The sequence below is a fragment of the Anopheles arabiensis genome, chromosome 3 (genome assembly GCF_016920715.1).
Source record: "Anopheles arabiensis isolate DONGOLA chromosome 3, AaraD3, whole genome shotgun sequence".
Lineage (NCBI taxonomy): Eukaryota > Metazoa > Arthropoda > Insecta > Diptera > Culicidae > Anopheles > Anopheles arabiensis.
In genome coordinates this window covers 43,231,121-43,252,084 of record NC_053518.1, presented here as the reverse complement: position 1 = coordinate 43,252,084, position 20,964 = coordinate 43,231,121, and the positions used below count along the sequence as shown (strand labels likewise).

The window sequence follows — 20,964 nt, the reverse complement described above, 5'->3', positions numbered from 1 at the left end:
GACTTTCATCCCGGAATCGAGGTCATGTGTCCAGTGCGCGAACGAAAACCGTCCGGCCGGGATGACGTCATGGCGCTCACACACACAAAAAAACCTCTCTTTTGATTGCGCTTTGGGATGCGCTTTGGCGTTTCCAAAGTGCGTAGACAGTGTGCGCGGACCGGAATGCATACTGCATAAGTTGCGTTCGCTTCCATTTGCAGAGTTCAGAGGAAATGACGAAAATGACATGAACCAACCACCGCCACACCATGGAACGAACACGCATACGGCGCCAACTTCCGCTTAAGCCATACGAGGCAATGCAACACAAAAATGAAGTCGCGGCTCTAGAAAAAGAACACACGACGATTGCGCGAGGTCCCCTTGCCGCTGGATCGTAAAATGTCAATGTTTTCGAACGTACGTGTGGAGTCTTGTGCGATTTCCGATGCCATCGTCCGCCGTTCGATGCCGGCGGAATAATAATAAGTGGGCGCCGAGGGGGACGGGGAAGATTGGGGGGCTTTTTCCACTCTCCTTCCATCTCTTACTCGGTGTAGCCACTATCGCACGACCGATGAAGACGCCCCGGCGGGGGTTTGGGATAGCGTTTTATGCGGATGTGATAACAGTCAGCACATTCGGCAGCCAAATTATTGGCTGGATGAATCCAAGATATCCAGGGTCATGGTGTGTGTATGTGTGTGTGACGGGTGTTGCCGTACACGTTATATCGGATAACACGAAAATCCAGTTGCACTTTGACGTAACACGTGGGATATATGTTAAATCGGTCGAGATAAAGTGATAGATAAAAAGCGTTTGCGCTGTAAAAGAGAAGTATGTTCGATTTTATATCGACTGGCACAGCATTAAAAAAATACCCCTGCGTTCCATTGTCCACTTGCGGTCTCGTCTGCCTGTTCTTTGAGTCGTAAAATATTTCACGCTTCATTTAAAAACGATTAACCATGTCTCAAGATGCGCTCTATCGTGTATTGCTCAAGACATTCGAGCGCACGCCGCCGTTACACTCATACACACACTACACACAATCTCAATGGCAATCGGCGATCAAACCGGCGCGCACACGCGACACCAAGCCCCCCGGTACGGCACCACAATGAGAATGCGGGCAAACGATTAGAAAACAGAAGAAGTTGATTGAATTAGTTGCGTGGTCTTGCAACCTCGCGAAACACGCCGCCGCCACACACGCTTGCCTTTCGCCGCACCGCGCGCAAGATCAGATTGGCTGCTTGTGATCTGATGGCGTACCGCCTACACGACAGCAGTGCAATGGACTTAGTTGTATTTTGCGCCTGTTTGTGTGTTTGTGAGCGTAAAGTTCACACCCACAAAACTAAATGCCTCTTTGCCCGGTAAAGCACGACTGACTTTGTTTGATAACTTCACTAATTGGTGCCCGACACTGTGTTGTGGCGCAATATGTTTCATTAATGTGGGTGAGCAGTTTGCCATTTTTTTTCGAGATGGTTTAGGAATAAAAGATGTTTGGAATCATTTCTTGATAATCATGATAAACTGAAAAGATAAGTTGTGTAACTCATCAAATAAAATAACATAAAAAACTGGTGTGTGTTTACCCCAATGACTGTGTTTCACGATACATTGTGTTTAGTAGTAGGGTATAGTGCAAATTCTGAGGGTTGCTTTCGTGTAAGAGGGGTGGGTGGGTGGTAATACATGTTGGAAGTGCTACAGTATGTGCGACGGTGAACATTTTTAACAAGTCTTTTGAGTGTTTTTTTTTAATACGGTAAGGACGATTTTATCCGCGTAAGGGCACTTCTCGCTTAGCACGCGTTTTAATCGTTTTAATCGATTGAAAACATACTAAACTGCTTCTAGTTATATCTACATGCTATTATTATGTAACATTTAATTTTTTTAAATTTTAAATGAATTATCAAGTGGTACGCTTTGCAAACGAACGCGACGTATTAAGACCGGGTAAAAGAATAAAAAAAACAAAAACAATCAAACGAATCGCTAAAGAATAATGCAACAAAAAATACAGTTTATCCGGTGTATACCGGCAAAAGATGGTAATCGCAATAACAACACCACGTGCATCCCCGAAACTGACAGCTCAAACGAAGCGTAGAGTTTGCGCAAACCGGCAAATTGTATGCAAGGTTGCGTACGGTGCAGTACGCAACAGTCGGATGACAGTGTTGCCAGTTCGATCATAGAATTTTCTTTTTAAATATTTTTTTTTCGAAAATCTATCGTTCACGAACGTTATTCAGTTGTGATTGAGATTGGATGAGCAATTTAAACGAACACAAAAAAGCATAAGCTAAATGATGCACGTGTGAGTCTTGCGTTATATGGTAGCGTTAAAATTACAGGAAAAATTGAAATGAAATTTAAATTAAATATTTATATAATGTAAGTTACTTAAAATGGGGCTATTTGAGGTTGGTTATGTGGTTTAAATTGAAAAGAATATAATTAAAACATAAACAAATGTAAGCTACTTTTTAAGACGAATATAACATGACACGATCAAGCACGAACCGGCGCAACACGGTGTTACGAGATTTTGAATACGAACGTTGTTTTAACGTACAAACAAGCAGACACGACAACCTAAAACAATAGCACGCCACGCAACGCGACACGCGGGAAGCGGTTCGCACAATCCGACATTATTGCCCGCGAGAATCACGAAATAAAGAATCGTCCTACCGTACCTTTGCGTATGAGCAAACTAGTAACCCGGCGCAGTGCCTCACGCGGTGACTTGTTGAAAAATTTGGGTGTAAGATTTGGTGGTAGGGTGAGCGGTTTGCGGCTACCCGTACCCGCTGCCTCCCAGGCGCGCAGCGATCCCTGCGGATGCAGCCGGTCCAGATTCTCCGTGGAGGCCGGTCTCGGGTGGCGCTGCTTCGGGTACCAGCCCCGGGCGGGACCGCCGGCCAGCCTGAGCATCTCCCCGTTGGCCAGCGCCTGGCTGATGCTGCGCTGTCGGCTGCCGATCGTGGTCGATGCACCTGTCACCGCAACCAGGTGTGAACGTGAACGTACAAAAAACAGACAAGAAACAAGAAAAGAAAGCAGTTACGATAATGGTGAATGGAGTTAGTTCAGAGATGGGTGAGATTGGTGAGCCCCTGAGATTTCCGTGTCCACAATCACCATCACCCGGGTGGGGATTATGTGTGTACGGGTTGGGTTTTAGACAAATGCAGTGTGCAGTGGAGCGTATTATTTACGGCAGTTGTTGTAAGCGAAAGAGATAAAGCACCAGATGTACTGGTAGGGGGTACTGGGAGCGGAATACATACTGATGCCGACGACGGACGATCCGAGACTGCTGGTGGTGGAGTTTGTCCTCGGTGCCGTACGACTACCGCTACCGTGCGGTGGCACTTCTGGGGCACGTCGATGTGGTGTTCTTGGTATGTCACAGCTGAAAGCGAAAGCATCGAAAAAGATGGTTACACTTAAATCCATTTGTTGTTGGGCACTCACACCCGGGATCTTACCCTCGGGCAAAGATGGGCGTCTCCGGTAGGCTGCAGGACGTTTGCAGCGATCTTTCCTCGCGGGGACTTTGTGCGGTGCGCTTCTGGTAGCCACCGGTGATGACTCTTCGTCGCGAGTTGCAACCGGGCAAATCGGGAGGAAGTGTACCGGGGGCGTGCGGGGACGTCGACGAACCGAACGAACCATTACGGTACGATTTACTGAACCCAGCGTCCATCGACCTGTCAGGGGAGGGAGCAAGGATGAGTGTTAGTGTTTGTGCATTGAGGGAGAGAGAGCTGAATTGTAGCTTCCTACCGTGTTTTAAGCGTATTTATCGATGGTCCACGATGGGGTGGAATTGCAGGCGGGTGATCTTGTTCTCGGTAGCCGTGCAGCAGCTGATCGTGCTTGCTGATACTGCCACCGTTCGGTGTTCCGTTGCTGCTACGATTGCGTGAGCTGATGCGTATACCGTGCATCTGGTGTAGGACTTCGGGCTCTTCCGTCGGTGATGGTGGTAGTGGAGGAAACTCATCACTGTCCTGCTGGAAACGAAATGAAGAGAATTTCTCGTTAACTCTGGTTTCTTTGCTGTCGATTATCTAAGTGTTTCAGCTAACCGGTTCCGGGCTGGAGGAGGGCGGCGATGGTGGCAACGGTCCGAGGCCGGCCTGCGACAGTAGCATTTCTTTGGCACTTTCTGATTTATGAACACCTAGACGAAAACCTAGTGGACGTCTTGCTGGAGGTATGTCTGTGGGAAGAGGAAAATGAGACAGCGTGAATAATCGGCCACACGTGCACACACACACGTACGTTCATCACACTTACCGGCTACTCTAGCAACGGATATATCACCACGTAATAAAGCACTAATGTTATCTTCTATCTTGCGCAGCGGAACTCCCCGTTGTGTGTCGCTGTCCGCTTCCTCGTCCTCTTCGATTGGCGGGGCCAGTTCACGGCGCGGAGTCGCCAAACCTTCGGCTGTGGAAAAACGTAAAGGTGGAAAATATGTAAAGTAGAGTACAAGTTTCGGTATCGGTATGCAGGGTTGTATAGCAGCTTGTGTGTAACTTTTCAGATTGCGTACAAGAAAACCATGCAAGACTTATCGTTTTGAGGGTTTTAACGGAGGAAAATTTGTAAATTGAATAGCTGAGTTAGCACAATCACAAAGTACAGAAAAATATTCCATTATTCAATAATTTTCCTATTAAAACATTGATAGGTAACATAACAATAATGAATTAAAAACTTTTAGTGTACCGAAGTGTATCTTGTCCAACTAAAAAAAACGAGCCCATTAACGGGAAAAAGTGAAAACTTTTTTTTTACTAATTACACAAAAGTGCCCGTGTCCACGTTATAATGACACGGGTATCATCATCTCCTCCCCATTCCTTATTCGTTATCATTCTTCTCCCGCAATTTTCTTTGCAAGGTTTCTACCGGATGACCTACCTAGCATAACGGAACAACAAGGCGGACGGAAGGAATGTAACTGACAAAGAAAAGGACCCTCTTCTTTCGCCTGTCCATGACGGCATCCAATCTCTTTCTCATACACTTACGGTTGCAGAAACATTGGAAGTATCTCGGGGACTGGGCAGGTAATGGGTGAGCCAGTGTCGTAAAAGGTGGTGAGGTGAGTTTATATTTTGAATGCTATAGAGGCCGAAGCCCGAATGAAAAATGTACCACTCTCCCCCTCCCCTCCCCATCCATTGGTCTAATCAAAACACCGTACACAGGACATGGCTGCACTACAGATGCGGTGAAAGCATGGACGAGGCAAATGCCTTTTCCTAATTTTCAACCTTTTTGTCATTTTTGGCTGGAAAGAAGCAAGGTAGCAAAAAATTAGCCCACCAAGATTTTCCTCTTTGGCACCATTGCCATCCCCAAAACAAACGGGTTGGTAAGGACATTAGACTTTGCATTCTTGGCGCCTCTAATTAACTGAGCACGGGGCTGATGATATCGGTGTGTTGCGCGTAGGCAGCTTAACGTTTTCTGGTGGCAAAAATGGACGGTCGGATGGAGCTTTTGGCGAGAAACGAGAGTCTAATTAGCACAACAGTGTGCAGCAGCTTAGAAAAGGGAAGGGGCGTTTGCTTCCGATTGCTCCAACCGAAAAGGACATCACACACCGCAACGATGTTGTCAATGTTGTTGTGGTCGGGTTGTAACTAAAGTTGGTGTTAAGATGGGTGGCCAACGGCAGTGGCTTCCTTAATCGACTTAATCAATCTCCCGCTTCGGGTGGCTTAATGGGAATAAATGTGAAGCTTGGCAACAGCAGCGTTCTTGTAAGTAATTTATTCCACACTCCCAACCACAAGCGCTCCCTCCCCCTCCCAAAAACCGATCCAATATACCAAAAAGCAACGATTTCACACTGCCGGATCTTACCTGTTGCGGAGGATGTAAGCGGTGGCGTAATGGTAGGCAGCGAGGATACACGCAGCAGCGGATTGTCGGACCCACTGGCGCTCGATACGCCCGGACCACATCCGTTCAGATGGTTGCCAGTGGTTCCACCGTTGGTGGAAGCGCCGGCACCACCACCACCACCTCCATTGCTGGACGAAGTGTCCAGTGCCTGCAGTGCGTCGAACGTCGAGCTGTACGTCTTAAACTCGGTGTACCGGGCCGACACGACCGGTGGTTGCGATGGTGCGGCTGATTGCGGTTGATTGGTGCCCGAAGGTCCGGAACCGATGTTGACAATGCTGGTACTGCTAGCACCGTTGCTGCTGACCGTTGCCGTTGCTGCTGCTCCAGCTGCCAGTTTGGTGCTTTTGCTCAGGCTACCACCACTGCTGCCGTTGTTGAGGAGCCCGTTCAGTACGACGGTCCCGTGATGCTGTGAAGGTGCAGCACCGAGCGGTGAGGAGACGTGAGGAGGATGGTGCACCGGCACCGGCGAAGGATAGCTTCCGGTCGGTGTGGTGATCTTTATAACATTAGTTGAAAGCTCTGAGGTAGTAGGTGAACTTAAGTCTAATGATAATCGTGACCTGAAAGTAAAGCAACAGAAAACACATACAATTTAGCGAGAAGCAGCAGCAAGATTGTTTGTCTATGTGCTTGTGTCCCTCTCTGTTTTTTTTTTTTGGGGGATGGAAAATTGCACTCCTGCATCATGACGAGGAGAAATCATCCTGAGGAGAAATGAGTTCCCCTGTTTTGAGATTATGTTTGTCCTTCCGGAAGACGAAACAACGGCCGATCTCATCAGCAAAATTACGGCGCTATTATAGTGCGGCAGCAGGAATGGTTTTTGAAAAAGCGTTTTGAATGCTTTCATAAAATAGCTTTTTTTCCTTTCCTTTCGGTTACGGAAGAACTTTCGACACAAACGCCATGAGACATGGAGGAAACGGCGGAACAACTAGCCAACTCATCATCAAGTGTTGGTGTGGTTGCTTTACTGCTTGCTTGCCTGCATTTATTTTGGTCTTTTGAGTTCGTTACCATCCATCCCGCCAGGCTATGTGACCAAGAGAGAGAGAGATGATGATAAGAAAAAGCCTTTTCCCACATTCTCCCTCATTTTGGGTTCTGCTCGTCGTTGTAAGAAGCCACTTTAATCATGAAATTGGGAGCAGGCAATGAGTTTAAACGGAAGAAACCCTTCCGCCAATCTGCCTCTGACCTGCCAAAGCCAAAAGATGAAAGAGACCAAACGCTGACGATGAAAGGCTGATTGCTGCCTGCTGCTCTACTGCGGGTTGATTCTTGTGCAGTTGTTGACTTAATCAACACGGTGTTTCCACGCCACGCTTACCTTGGGGACAGTACGGAGCTGGGTAGTTTCTGGGGTGCCGAGGGTGATGATTTGAGGAGCGACACACCACCGCCAAGCCCGCTAGCCTTGTTCGCCGACGATAGGCCGAGATCGATGCTGTGGCGTGATTTGGGCGTGATCATTGACGCGGGAAAGACGGGACTCGGGAGACCACGCAGGATGTGATCGTCACCGAGCGAGTCGGGCCGTTGCGATGTGTGCTGCTGCTGCGGCTGCAGCTGCATGGGATGCGAAAGAGCGTCCGGCAGGTTGTTGGGCGCTTCCGAGTCGAGGCTGGCAAGCCGTTGCCGTTGCCGGCGTCCCTTGCGTATGATGTACGTGCCGCGCCCGCTAATGTCCGGGATATGTGGTATAAGGTCGTCTGAAGTACGCAGTGAAACAGGGAGAGAGAGAGAGAGTTAATACAGTTAGATAAAGGAAAAACAAAGAGGAAAAAGAAAGTTTGAGAGAGGGCATTGGTGAGAGTTGTTTCCTTTTTTATTACCAGAGTCAGAGTAAATGGACGCCGCCTCATCCTCGGTACTGCAGATTGGTATGTCCGGTGGATCGGGCCACTCGTTCGATTCGCTCTTGATGTTGCTGGGCGTCGATTCCAGACTTGACTGCGAGCTGGTCGCGTGCTTGGGGCCAGGTTTCCGTCGGCCAACCACCTGCAACGATAGGAAACAATAGGAGGGTTGAAACGGGGTTTGGCTCAAAACTTTGAATTGTTGATTGATGGCAAAAAAGCAAACAAAACAAACAAACTATTGCATGAATTATTGCAAGCATGGTGTGTTCGGCGAGGCGTTGTGTTCGGACGGAACTCCCAGGTATGTTGTTTTGAATATTGAATACATAGAGCCACGCTGTACTGGACAGAAAATGTAGAACAACAAATCCAACATATCACTGTTCAATTTAACACGGTCCTCAGGACTACAGACACGAAAATTGACTTGATTGGAAGGCAAATGGCCACGGGAGGGAGTTTAACATTTCACTTTCCTAACTCGACCAAAAGTTGTCCGGCTGTCAATTTACATTAATTTAATTTTTTGTTTAATTTACCACAATTGAACCGCGGGGAAGTGAACGAGAAATAATTCACTTGAACCATTTTTGCTTCGAAATTATGTGAAGCAGAACAGTAGAACTTCATGAGAAATACATGATGCCAAAACGCTGACCGGTCTAATTCTTGGAACAAGCGAGAGGGCTGGAGCGATTGTTACCGGAAGTCTGGTGCAGGTTTTAGTTCCGTGTGAAGAGCACGTGTTACCCATTCGTATGTGTATATGTGTGTGTGTTAGTCTATGTTTGACCTTTATGTTTTCCCCAACCGGCGCTCTTCCTTCCTTAAACCGGGTAGTGTGTTTCTGTGTGTGATCTTTCCAGAACTGTCAGTGCATTAGCGACGCGGTAAGGTAAAGGTTTCCGAGTGTCCGGAGAGTTCAGGACATTGACAAATGAAGCTAATGATGCTGGACGGGAGGACGTCCTTGTGGGTAGGTACGCTTTGTGGCACATATGAACATTTGAGGTCACGTCAAGCGTTGTGTGAAGTGTCCCTAGTACCTTGAGAAAGGGGGAGATAGACGTGTGGTTTTTGCAGCGCGCTCGGGATATCCCACCTCCGGGGACCTAGAGAGGGAAGGTTAACACGTCGTCTTCTCGTGAAGTCTTCTGTCGGAGGCTGCGCGGAGACAAATGTGCTGCGAAACTTTCAGTGCCCCAGGCGGGCATATTACAGAAGGCACCTGATAGTTGGTGCCATTTCCTGTCAACCACATTTCAACCAGGTAATCTAAATCGGTTAACTGGGACAACGCTGAGCAGTTACTTTGGTTATGTGGTAAGAGCTCTCTAATATGTGGGGAACTGAAGTTTGGTCATGAGGTCTAACGAACTGTGAAATTCTTATGTTTATATGGTACATTACATCTACAATTAATGTATGTTTCCTCCTATTTAAAGGGCGATTCCACATTCTAAGCCCGAAAATTGTTCTAACCGAACCGGCAAAAGTGCATTGACAACACAGCACACAGAGAGCAAGAAAGCAAAAGTGGTCGCTAAATATTCAAACCATGCCAAAAAGTTAAATGTGTCAACAGAACTCGACATCGACTCGAGTGACAGGAGTAGCAGTTCGCACGATCGGATCTTTCGGTATCGCAAATAATTGCAAACGTTGCTTTCCATTCCTTTCCCCGTCCCGGCAAGTAGTATGCTCCAAAAAGTTTCGCCAGAACCAGAGTTGAAACAGCACAAACATCGGGTCCAATCGGAGTGGAAAAACTTTGCAATATTAATGCTGACGTTGATGTGCTAAATAACGGATGAAGCTGTCAGTCGATCGTTTTTCTCCACCGGCATTCCAGGAGTGGGCAGGCACAATTTCCATCTACTTTTGCCATTTTAGCACGGCCATTCGCAATCGCACGGCACGGCATATAAGTTGAGTGCAAGGAAAACAGTTTGATGTGCCGGTGGTTGCAGTGCTGCCCTGCATTTTCCTTGAGATGAGATGCATTTTCAGTGGAACATCACAACACTCTCCGGCCAATTAGGTTGACCTTTTGCGCACAGGCAACAGCTAAGCGAAGAGGAAATTCAACAGATTGTACATTGCATCATAAAATACACTGAAGCACACGAATGGCAAAAAGGCAGAGTGAATTGTTGGCAGAAATGTTTCAACATACGGTGAAAGATTTTCGAAACTTGTACCGGCCTTTCGCGATCGTCCGTAGTAGTTTGCGCTCTTGCCGGCCACAACCGAAGCTATGTGGCGAGTTTTAGAGAAGCTGGTGGCTTTTAATTAAACTTTTCACCTAAAAAAACCCCATTGAATACTTTCTACACTTCCGAGAGGTAGTGATGAAATGCAAACAATGCAAACAGCAGCAGCAGCAGCAGCAGCAGGAAGAGCAAGCAAATGGAAGATTAAAAGGCTCTTACTGATACACTTTTGTTGCAGGCGACTGCTGTAGTGCTGTGGCATCAGTGCGCTTTTAATTGCCGGCAAATGCAACAGAATTCGATTCTCTCTCTCTCTCTCACTCACCATTTTACCGATCCCAGAGGGCATTGCTTTCGAGGAAATTTATCACACGCTTTCCATGCCGCATACCAAGTGGGGAGGGGTGGTGGCATCGTCTCTTCTAACCAATGATCTGCGATCGCCTTCGCGCTGGGAGTGGGCGAAATCCTTTTGAAAATGCATTTAAATTTGCCTTCCCTTTAATTTGGCAAACCAGTCCGCGTCCGCATCGCGGCGGCACTCTGTCCTGCGGGCCAGTCTTCGGTGCGAATAGATAATGCGAAAATGCTTATGTACAATTGGGTGGGAGGGTGGTGGTATCTGTGGTGGTGTGGCGCGGGCAACCAAAAGTGCATTATCTTCGGCGGTGCAAATAACTGGCAAACCGGGAAAACTCTCGCAGAACAACAGCAGCGCAAGTTTTGCTTGCCGTTTCATGTCGCGGGGCACGGTGGCAGTCCGAGGGGGACGCTACATTACGAAGTGAATTCAAAATTTGGTAGCTTTTCATGGTGGAAAAGTTGGTGGTGAGTGGGCGCGCGCACTCTCAATTGTAGGAGGTGTACCACCGCATTATCATTCGACTATCTCCGGTGTTAGCGAGGAGAGAGTGTGGTGGAATTTGCATCTGGCAGCAGACAACAAAGGAATGTTTGTAGCTGCAGGTTCTGGCCACTCGGTATAAATTGCACGCCGGTGCAGCTTCCACGCGGTTTGATACGGTTTCACCGTGGCTGGCTGGCTGGCTGGCTGGCGTGGTCGAAGTGGTGCAAATGTGTAATACCGCACTTGAAAACGGAATACAAATGTGTAGCACGACGTGCGAGTTTATGTACAAAATATAGAATTAGACCTTTGATTATTGCTTCTCTATTGCTTCCAGGGGCATTTTGGGAAATGGGAGGAAGTTTTTGCCCTTTAAAGGGTTTACCTTTTCGTAGCAAATGGTAAAAAATCTTATACGATAAAGACTTAATTTTAAATTTGTTTAAAATTTAAGCCCAACATCCTCACTGATTGCATCAATTCTGGTGTTGATAACGACCCTCAGCAAGCTCAACTTTTTCTTCTTCTTCTTAGGCTCAACAACCGATGTCGGTCAAGGCCTGCCTGTACCCACTTGTGGGCTTGGCTTTCAGTGACTAATTGATTCCCCCACATAGCAGGATAGTCAGTCCTACGTATGGCGGCGCGGTCTATTTGGGGATTGAACCCATGACGGGCATGTTTTAAGTCGTACGAGTTGACGACTGTACTACGAGACCGGCTAAGCAAGCAAGCTCAACTATTACGACAGATTTCCTACCAGGATTACCATTTCTTGAAAGATATCTAAACATCCCACGCGCTAGACAATCAAGCTACAAGCAAACTCAACGCTGTAGTTCATCTATTATGCGATACAATCCCATCATTTGACACCTCGTGTAGTGAAGGTGTTGAAAGGCAAATAAAAACACCGACACCTCTCGCACAACACACCACAACACACGGTATCATCTATCGCCCCAAGTGCATAGATGGAGAGACCCGGCAGCAACAACCAGCCCATAGGGGAATAAGATGACTCAGGTTTTTCGCCACCACTATCAGTTCCATTTGTGCAAAGCAGTCCTAATAAAGGGAAGCGAACAAACGAACCGAATGCGACTTGACAGTGGTCCCGTTCTTATCGCCCACCGGCAAGGATGCGATGCGGTGACTGTTGCCAGGTGAGTAGAAAGTCCCCCAAGCCCAAAGATGCTGCTTATATTCATGCACACAGTATACTGCTGTTTGGTTCGATAAGCTTGATGTTGCGTGCATCGTAGACTGCGGTGCCGATGCAGATGTATAGTTATTTCTGCCTCTGTTTTTTGTGTGCGGAAAGAGCTTTAGGATGTGGCTTTGTAAAAAAAAACCGGGGACAACAGCTATATGTAGGGCATACGCTGCTGCACTGGAGCATCGTCGAGATCGTGACAATGCATTCCAATGAGCCGACAAATCATAATAAGTGTTGTTGTCGGTTTGGTTTGCGGTTAGTGCACCATTTATGCAGTTGCCTCTTCATTCGAAGGTGATTTTCTGAGAGCGAACAACCAAATAAGAAACAAACACACGGTTTTTGCTTTCGTATTTAATATTGTAATTATTACATTTTAATATTATGCATTAATTTTAGAAGCTAATTGTACAATATTAACTAATTATGTCAAAAATCAACATTCAAATTCTATTTAGCGTTTACCTTCGAATATAGAGGCTTAGACGTTTGTGTGCCCATTTTCATCCATTTTATCTCATTGTGCGCTTCCGTTTCCCTTCTTTTTTTTTGGAGTATGTCGCACTTTAGCGCACGAACGGTGTGCTACCTTGTGTTGCGAAAAACTAGGGTACAATATCAGCGATAGCGGACGATAGCGTACCGGAAGCTGTCCAAGGTTTTGTTTTCCTTTGGCACACATATCGTTGCTGCAACGAATAACACAACACATACACACACACACAGATACACCCAAAGTTTCGCGAGCATCGGTGGCAAACCGGAAATCGAGTGTCTCGTGTGTACTCTTTTTTAACGGCCCAACACACTATGCAACACATCCGTGTGTGCAAAAAGGATCCCCCCGACCTTTTGTTCGGGATTTCCCTCGAGAAGCATGTATACACTTAGGCGGTTGGTTTGCAGCGGTATATATCACACCTAGCCAGCCAGCCGTCCAGCCGGGTGAACGACACAAAAGTAGGCCAAAAACGGCCGCTTTTCGACCCCAAAACACCTTCTACCTTCGGTGTACGGAGATGCAGATTGGTAGCAGTTTTGTGCCGCTAGGATTAATGGGAAGGTTCTCCTGGTTTTCTCCTTTTGTTGCTGGTGAGGAACCGGTGCCAGATAGTAAGTGTGGAAAATAAGTGTGGAAAATGTGTATCGTGGTGTCTCGGCGGAGAGAAAGAAGAATATGCTTCTGGTTGGAAAATGTTGTCATCGAAGCCTATGCCGCACAGGGACCGCCGCTTGGTGCTTCGTGAAGGTATGCAAATGAATTATGCGAAGTCAGTAACGATTGGTTGGTTGGATAAAGGATTTGTAGCAACATTGTTGCAGCATCCGTGTGGGAGAAAAGGGTAAAGATAGGCACTATAGAACATAACAGCACAGTTCAATAAGCTTGGCTGTGTTTGGGGGAGATGTCGATTGCACCAGACATTTCTGACATTTTCGCTCTTCAAGGAATTAAAAATGCTTCCTTTCAATATGGCAATGATGATAACGCGAACTGATGCTGAGTTGAACTAAATCACTCTCAAATGGTAAAAAAGAACGACATTCTCTTCCTAACATCCTCGTACAGCTTGGATCCCCTTCTGTATTGAAGCAAGAACTCTTACCATATGTCATTTCAACCTGCCTCAAACGCACGAGCGCATCTCCATGTCCACTTAAATATTTATGTATGCCATTTCGTTTGCCGAAACCTTTGTCAAACGGCGAAACAGATGGACGCAGGAACTCAGTTAACCCTCAAAACCCGCGCATCCTGCTAGCGCGTGTCCGTGTCGTCCAGCGTCAAGGAACGAAGGTCACACAACCTCACCCCCACCTACCCCTGATGCGATAACGCACTCTCGACGTGGAGCAGAAGAAAATTTATACCCCAAAATACAATGTCCTATTTGAAGTGGATACAATTAAGTAAATGGTGCCGAGAGAAGGTGCCCCCCCAAATCGGCGTGATGCTTTCCGCTATTGGACAGTTGACCGATTCGGGGTTGGACATTTCTTGGACAGTTCTTAGAAGCGGGGAAACGAAATGACCCAAAGCGAAAGCGCCTGAAAATATGCAATAACTCCAAAAGGGCAATAAAAGATACAAAAGGTCATAATCAGGGGCTCTCGATCGAGCGAGAAGATACGCATGTGGCTCGTTTAACTTGCCGGTGTATTCATTTTTCTTTGGTTTTTTTTTGGCTCGGACAGCCCCCATATCTTCCAATTCCAATCCAATTTGTGACCGCGTCCGTTACCGGCCACATAACACACATACTCACGCTCACATAGTTATACACAACCGACCGACGATTAGGCATTCTTCTCTGGTGCGGAACATAAATTTACGCCAACTTGCCAATAAAGCATACACTGCCAACTTGGGCCAAAAAGTTGCCGAACCTTTCACTGGGCGGCAGGGGTGTAGGTGGGTAGATAGGGCCTTAAGAGGAAGCTTCAGCTGGTTGTTGCTGCGTACTTTGGATACCCTGTCTCCAATCCCCTTGAAGGTAGATGAAACGAGGCGTCATATTTCACATCCCGTCGTTTTATAAATAGAGATGAAAAGTGTGTGATAACGGGCCGCCGCGTGAGGTACACAAACACGTACTGGGTGGAAATGGATCCTTGGCACGAACGCATCACGAGAACGGTTTGATGATGATGGTGCGCGTGTTTATAGTGCCCCGGTACAAAGTAGTTTGGTGGTCGCATCTTCCCGGCAGTCCTGGTCGGTTCAGTTCCCTCCCCCCTACCCCCCTCTCTATCAACACTCTATCTATCTCGCTGTATGTGGTGGTGGTCGGTCATTTTCGGTTGTGCTTGTTAAAAACGACATATGAGAGCATGGAAAATAGACCCCCAGTGGTATGGAGTGAGCGAGTGAGGTTGTCAGGGACGGTTTTTTTTTGTGCTGTAACCGTTTTTCTTACGAAACCATAGGATACTTTTCATAATTGAAATTGCCAGCGTTTGATGAACGGCACGTGCCAGGGTGGCTGGCTTTCATTTTTTGGAAGGTTGTGCTGGGGAAAAGCTTTCCCGGGAGCTTTTCCCAGTTCCAGTGGGCGGAATGATTGATATGCGGGATGAACGGAAGCGGTGGAAGAAAACACACATTAAATGTGTTAAGTAGAAGAATCCTTTGTCATTTGTTTTAGATCAAATAATTGGTAAAATGATGCATTTTTTGTGTGAATTAAGAAGTTTAAAATTCAATAAATATTAAATGAACATTATGAAGGATTGTTATATGCCCCGAAATAATCGAAATGTGGGAACACAGCGAGAGGAGAGTGTTTACATGCGCTTACGATAACAGTAACCCTCATTTCCATTCCACATCTGGGGGAAACTTTCATCACAATCGTTATGACGGTTTCGCTCTTATGATTATTTTATCGCTGGAGAAAGGTGTATCTTTTCCCTTTTTTTGTACACTGTGCTAGGGGAAATGTGGAAAATATTCGTTCCCTATTTTTTCACTACATCTTTGTGGCTTATTCTTGAGGGAGAGAAAATGATTGAAACCTTCAACAGAAGGATGCAGGGGATTGAGAATTTTAAATTGTTACAGCCGGATGTACAATGTTCGTTTCTGATTTGCACACATATAATCTCCCGTCATTTAAATGTCTAATTTGACAACATATTTAAAAGCATGTTATTTTCCAGTAAGTGACACTTTAACTTCATTTGGCTTTTAAAAACAGATTTCAGAGATTTATCAAGCTACCCAAATTGAGCACAATCTAGGAAGGAGTGGACGAACATGTAGATAACGATCAAAACAACAAACAAAGCTTTAAAGCTAATCAGACAACATTACTTGAATATACAATGGAATGCCGAGGAACGAATAGGACAGAGAGAAAGAGAAAAAAAACAGTTAAATTCACGATAATTGTGATCCAAAGCAGGGGTTACCCCATGTCCCATCCGTTTCAAGGGTTGCGAACATCCGACACGCAACACCGTAAAACGCAACAGTGTGTGCTAGTAGCTAGGCTCCTCGCGCGAGCACGTACAAAAAACGTGTTCCATACTTCCCATAATCCTTTTTCCTGCAACGATACTACCAGAGGACCTTTCTACTATCAACGCGAGGGAAGGGGGGACCCAGGCGGATCGCTACTAAAACGAGGTTAGCATGTAGATTATCGAAATCGGTTCGGTTAACACGCCTCATTAAGTGAGGGCGGCGGAAAATCCGGGACGGTTGGATATAAATTTCCTCAACCCAGGAAATGCTTTACCTTCGTTTGTTTGTTTGTTTACGAATGCAAAAAAAAACTACTAATCGCTGCTAATAACAAGGCCATGCGGACACAAGGGCCCTACCACCTACCTTCGAGCTGATGGCGGTGGAGCATTTCGGCGTGGTGATGAGCGGATCGCCAAAGCTGGCCGGATCGTCCAGATTCACCTCCCAGGCGATGCTGTGCCGTTTCGACGGTGTTACCGGTGCGGAAAGGGACGGAGGCGGAGGTACTGTTGGTGGTCCGGGTGGTGGTGGAAGGGAGGATTCTTCGAGTGAATCGTCGGAGAAACGCTCATCGTCGCTGTCACCGCCTGGTCGTCCGGCCGTTCTTGACGGTAGCATGACACCACCGGCCGATGAGGGAAGGCGATGACTGCGTGTGGCATGGTGCGAAGCACTGACCGTAGACGATACCGGTGGTGGTGGTACTGCTGCGGCCACATTTTGGTGAAATATTCGGCTCAACAGTGAGTTGACGGGGGTGCCACCCTGGAGCGGTTGCAGGTGTCCGTGTGTGGGCGACAGGGACGATTCGTTGTACTCGGACTCGTTGTTCTCGGGCGAGGAGTTTTCCTGCGACGAGGGCGTGGAGTTATCCGACGCCGGAAACCGGTGGCGTTCCATCGAACCGGAAAGGGTGCGGGGAGGCATGCGGCGGGTTGGTGACGCTCGGCCGGGGTAGATCGTCACGGGGTGTTCGTTGAGGATCGGTTCTGCAATGGAAGATGGTTCAAAAAGGGAGAAATCAGGCGTCAATTCTTCCAATATTTATTAATCAACCAAGAGATGAATTGGGTTGCCACTGGGAACAGTCTTTAAAGAAAAATGATATAAATTGTTCCAAAGAATTCAGATAAAATTGACCTCCATTGAACAACTGAACAGGAGCCTGAATATCCTTCTCAGAATATGTCAGGCACTTCTTTGAAATAGCATTTCTTTTCCGGCCAACTTCCGGTGGGATGTTTGAATGTTTGAATGTTGTGAGGAGCCTCCGCAGCCGTCTGTAAGTTCTTTAGCAGCACATTAATCATGCTTACCCTTATCATTCTAAAGCCTCCTTGCAAACTGTAAACCTACCTACACTGCCAGCACTCCACCAGAAAGCCCCGACCTAGAAAAGCCTTCGTTGGCGGGGTGTCAAATATCGCTTCGAGAGTTAACAGGCGCTCGGTTTCCGTGTGTATTTCTACACACGTAAATAAATGCGCCTTTGATTTTGTCCCTACCCTATCATGATCACGCTTGATCATAAAACTTTATTAGCAGTTACTAAATCAGCATAGACGCTGTTCCCAGACATTTCGTGTTAACAATGGTGGATGGTTGGTGGATGGAAATCGGAGGAGGGTATTATGTGTCCACATGCCACCAACCGAAAGGATTTACAATACAGCCTTGAAAAGGAGAGCCAATAAAAAGGGAATAGGAGTCTAAATGGGTAGGGTTAGAACAGTAAACCCTGCGAGCTAGCGGCTTGAAGGTCTCCAGCAATCATATAAATCAATGGCCAGCATGCCTTAAACAAGACGCCATAAATGCATTTCGGTCTGGAGGCGGTGTCAATCTGAACGTTTATTTCCGGCCAATGTTTATGGTCACCTGTGTCTGTTTTTGCCAGGTGTTTACAACATGTTGCTAAACAGTGCAACGGGTGTGTTTTACAACTGCAAATACCTGCTTTCGTGCTTCGTGTTCGTTTTGGATTCTGTAGTGCCATAAATTGAACATTACAGTTGGTGCTTTCTATTAAATTTCTTCAATATTAAATCATATTATCTGGAGTTACTATGAATTAATTGAATAATTTATTTTCGAAAACGAATTACTAAATAGAAATAAAGAGCTACTCAATTTGCCTTTACAATCCCCCTACCAGGCGAAGGAAGTAATGATTGGGGCTGCAATCATTGAAGTGAGCCAAGCAGTAACCAACCATTTGATTAATGTTTGTCTAGCCGGTGTAAATACACAAACACAAGCAGACACAAAACGATGAAAAGAAGTAATACAGATCAATCAGTGCTCCCAGCGCCACCCAACCAGTCAGCGAGCAATTGCGAATCAAATGGATGATTAAACGATGATTTCGCTCGCTTCATCTTATCGTCTGGGGGTTTCCCATTCCTGCGTAGTATCAATCGATAGGAAAGAAAACAAAACAATCCACCGGGAGCCGCAGCATCAGACGCCGAGGTACGAGGTACGACCAGTGCCGTGTCAGTGTCGTACCGATCGTTCCCGTGGCAAGTAGCGTGTTTTTTATTTCATCACAGTTTCATCGCTATTCGTTTGCAATGGCTGGTGCAGGTAGCAGGGCAGGTGAAGGTGGTCAATATTTTCTAGTCTGCTTGATTGATGCACTCTTAATTGGAGCCACTCGTGGCAGCCCCTTACCCGAGCGGCAGGATGTGGAAGGAAGCATGGGTATGGTATTTCAGAGCAAGCTTACGTAGTCGTGAACCCGTATTGACGGTGTCCATCCGCTCTATAGATACCGATCGAGTGAGCAGTTTGGCCGCAACGACTCCTACAGAAGGTAGCACCAGTACCACCACCACCACCGAGTATCCGTACGCAGCGATAGCCAAGCTTTACGCTAAACCTCGCGACAAGGTAGGAACGTTAGCGTACTCGTCCGGTGTGCACAAGTTCCGGATCGGACCTGGGGAGGATGAGCAGAAGCGTCTACTCGAGGAGTATCACTATCATTTCGAAAGGGTGGAAAAGAATCTACCGCCGGTAAATATGTGTGTTTTATGTTAGGTTGCACAAACCATTTTACACGAAACTTTTGCTTTTGCAGACGACGGAGCGATACAATTTTGCACCACCGAATAAATATTAGACTGCTGTAACAGTGCCACCGAAAAAAAAGAAATTGAAATATATGGCCTATTGAAGGTGATCGAAAGAATGAAACTCTAGTTCATTATCTCCTCAAATCACCAACACTTAGAGTGATGGGAATCATCCATGCTAATAGGAACGGAATATAACTGGTTACTTTTTATGGAATAAACCTGCTAGGTTCTTAGAACCTATTTCAGGGTGATATTAAGAAAATAAAACTTTCTCATAGGGTTTCAAGACGTACGAAGTTCAACAATTTCCAGCGTTAATAAGTATGACAGCAAATTATCAATATTGGGATCCTTTCCGTTTTGAGTTCGTAGGGCTGAAATTTCAGCCTGTCAGCTGTTTGCATTGTATAGCAGTTTTCGAGCAGCTATCAAAGTGGGAATAATATACTTGTGGGCTTATCCCAAGGTGTTTGACATTAGAAGGCTGATTTTTATCACTTCTGTTTGTTAGGCATTTTTGAGCAGGTACTCGAATCTAATTCTAGCTTTGAGGCTAGAATAATCTAGACTTAAAATTGCAGGTTAGTTTTGTGTGTGATTTTGTATGGAGTGTTTACATGATTTCAGCCTCCAACTTTCAAACTCCATACAAAAAACTAACTAGAATCGTGAAGGGCCCCACAGTCAGAATTCAATAGTTGAACGATTTTTAGTTGGCATGCTTTTTAGTTGAATGTTCGATAGTTGGCTGACAGTTCGATTAAAAAGCATGCGCGTTTGTATAGAAAACCCGGTTTTTGAAAATTTCACAAAAATCTCATGGTCTGCTGAGAAAAATTTCTTAATTTTGTTGTATGGAAAACTTCATTCCAAATCACTAGAAACTAAGAAATCTGGATTCAATATTGTCGTTTTCTTCATTCCAAGTCACTAGAAATTACGAAATCTGGATTCTATAAACTCGTTTTCTTCATTCCAAATCACTAGAAACTAAGAAATGTGGATTCTCCAAAACTCATCATAAGTCTTCTCACATTACTTTAATTTCGCATGAAGAATGAAAGCTTTAACCATCTCAAGAAGAACAACATTTGGGTGCAAAAAAACTACTTTGTACCATTGAAGACACGAAACGAACCTAGTAGGTTCGGAACGAAATCCCCATCACTAGGTAAACGCCATATGTACAATTATAAATGTTAAAGGTTATCATCAATCAACTGTGGTGAGTGTGCGAGTAAGCTGGGGTAGCGTGTGCTCGGTCAAAGTGGGACGATTTTTTTTTACTAATTTTAGAAAATAGTACTAACTGTAATTGCAAAAAATAAAACACATCTTCTTCCACTAACATATCCCCCATTTCGAGCTTAATTTCATCCCATATCTAACGCTGTTCTCACTACTAAGCGTAGAATAATTACGACAACAACTCACACACCATTAGCGTCAGCCAGCTGCGTGCCTGTAGGCCATCTCATTAATCTTTGCTCTTTATACGATGCCTGGTCTCGCACACACACACACACACGAGCCCGCCACAGTACACAACCACAAGCTACTGCTAGTAGTTTCTGTTCGATTATTTGTTTCTGCTCCTGTGCTTGTTTTCCTTTTCCCCGTTCCTGCTCTTATTTACTTCATTTCGCACATTTTCCCCCGGTGCACATAATTTCATCTCTCCGTGAAAGTGCACCGTAGAGAGTTGAGGCAAATGTCAATTCGCCTGCTGTGTGTACGTGGTGGTACGTGGGATTGGCGCCACGAAACGCGATGGAACTTTGCAATGCAACTAAATCCTCAGGCTCGGTGCAAAAGCTTCGTGTGAAGTGA

At 46.0% G+C, this 20,964-nt stretch overlaps 2 protein-coding genes across 8 annotated transcripts in view; one reads left to right on the top strand and one right to left on the bottom strand.

The window, feature by feature from the left end:
- Positions 1 to 20,964, bottom strand: part of LOC120902875 (mucin-5AC) — a 159,138-nt gene that overhangs the window by 23,504 nt on the left and 114,670 nt on the right. For 4 of the 7 annotated variants that reach the window (XM_040311940.1, XM_040311938.1, XM_040311941.1 and 1 more), the window contains exons 8-17: positions 16,418 to 17,043; positions 7,779 to 7,944; positions 7,274 to 7,655; positions 5,896 to 6,503; positions 4,312 to 4,467; positions 4,101 to 4,234; positions 3,796 to 4,025; positions 3,498 to 3,719; positions 3,297 to 3,421; positions 2,703 to 3,002 (exon numbers count right to left, since the gene is read on the bottom strand). In XM_040311940.1, the coding sequence (XP_040167874.1) occupies positions 2,703 to 3,002; positions 3,297 to 3,421; positions 3,498 to 3,719; positions 3,796 to 4,025; positions 4,101 to 4,234; positions 4,312 to 4,467; positions 5,896 to 6,503; positions 7,274 to 7,655; positions 7,779 to 7,944; positions 16,418 to 17,043 (2,949 nt within the window). The remainder of the gene's footprint in view (positions 1 to 2,702; positions 3,003 to 3,296; positions 3,422 to 3,497; positions 3,720 to 3,795; positions 4,026 to 4,100; positions 4,235 to 4,311; positions 4,468 to 5,895; positions 6,504 to 7,273; positions 7,656 to 7,778; positions 7,945 to 16,417; positions 17,044 to 20,964) is intronic. The other 3 variants (XM_040311944.1, XM_040311943.1, XM_040311945.1) reach the window with 3 other exon arrangements.
- Positions 18,540 to 19,252, top strand: LOC120902876. Its single transcript, XM_040311946.1, has 3 exons — positions 18,540 to 18,757; positions 18,825 to 19,072; positions 19,137 to 19,252. The coding sequence occupies exons 1-3, from the start codon at positions 18,628 to 18,630 to the stop codon at positions 19,176 to 19,178; spliced, it is 420 nt and encodes a 139-aa protein (XP_040167880.1). The 5' UTR covers positions 18,540 to 18,627; the 3' UTR covers positions 19,179 to 19,252.

What these genes read in the sequence shown, in the direction of transcription:
- LOC120902876 (XM_040311946.1), top strand. Translation starts at nt 18,628, where the DNA reads ATGGCTGGTGCAGGTAGCAGGGCAGGTGAAGGTGGTCAATATTTTCTA. An exon ending in GGATGTGGAAGGAAGCATGG is followed by an intron (nt 18,758 to 18,824) that starts GTATGGTATTTC and finishes TCCGCTCTATAG; the next exon opens with ATACCGATCGAGTGAGCAGT. An exon ending in TGGAAAAGAATCTACCGCCG is followed by an intron (nt 19,073 to 19,136) that starts GTAAATATGTGT and finishes TTGCTTTTGCAG; the next exon opens with ACGACGGAGCGATACAATTT.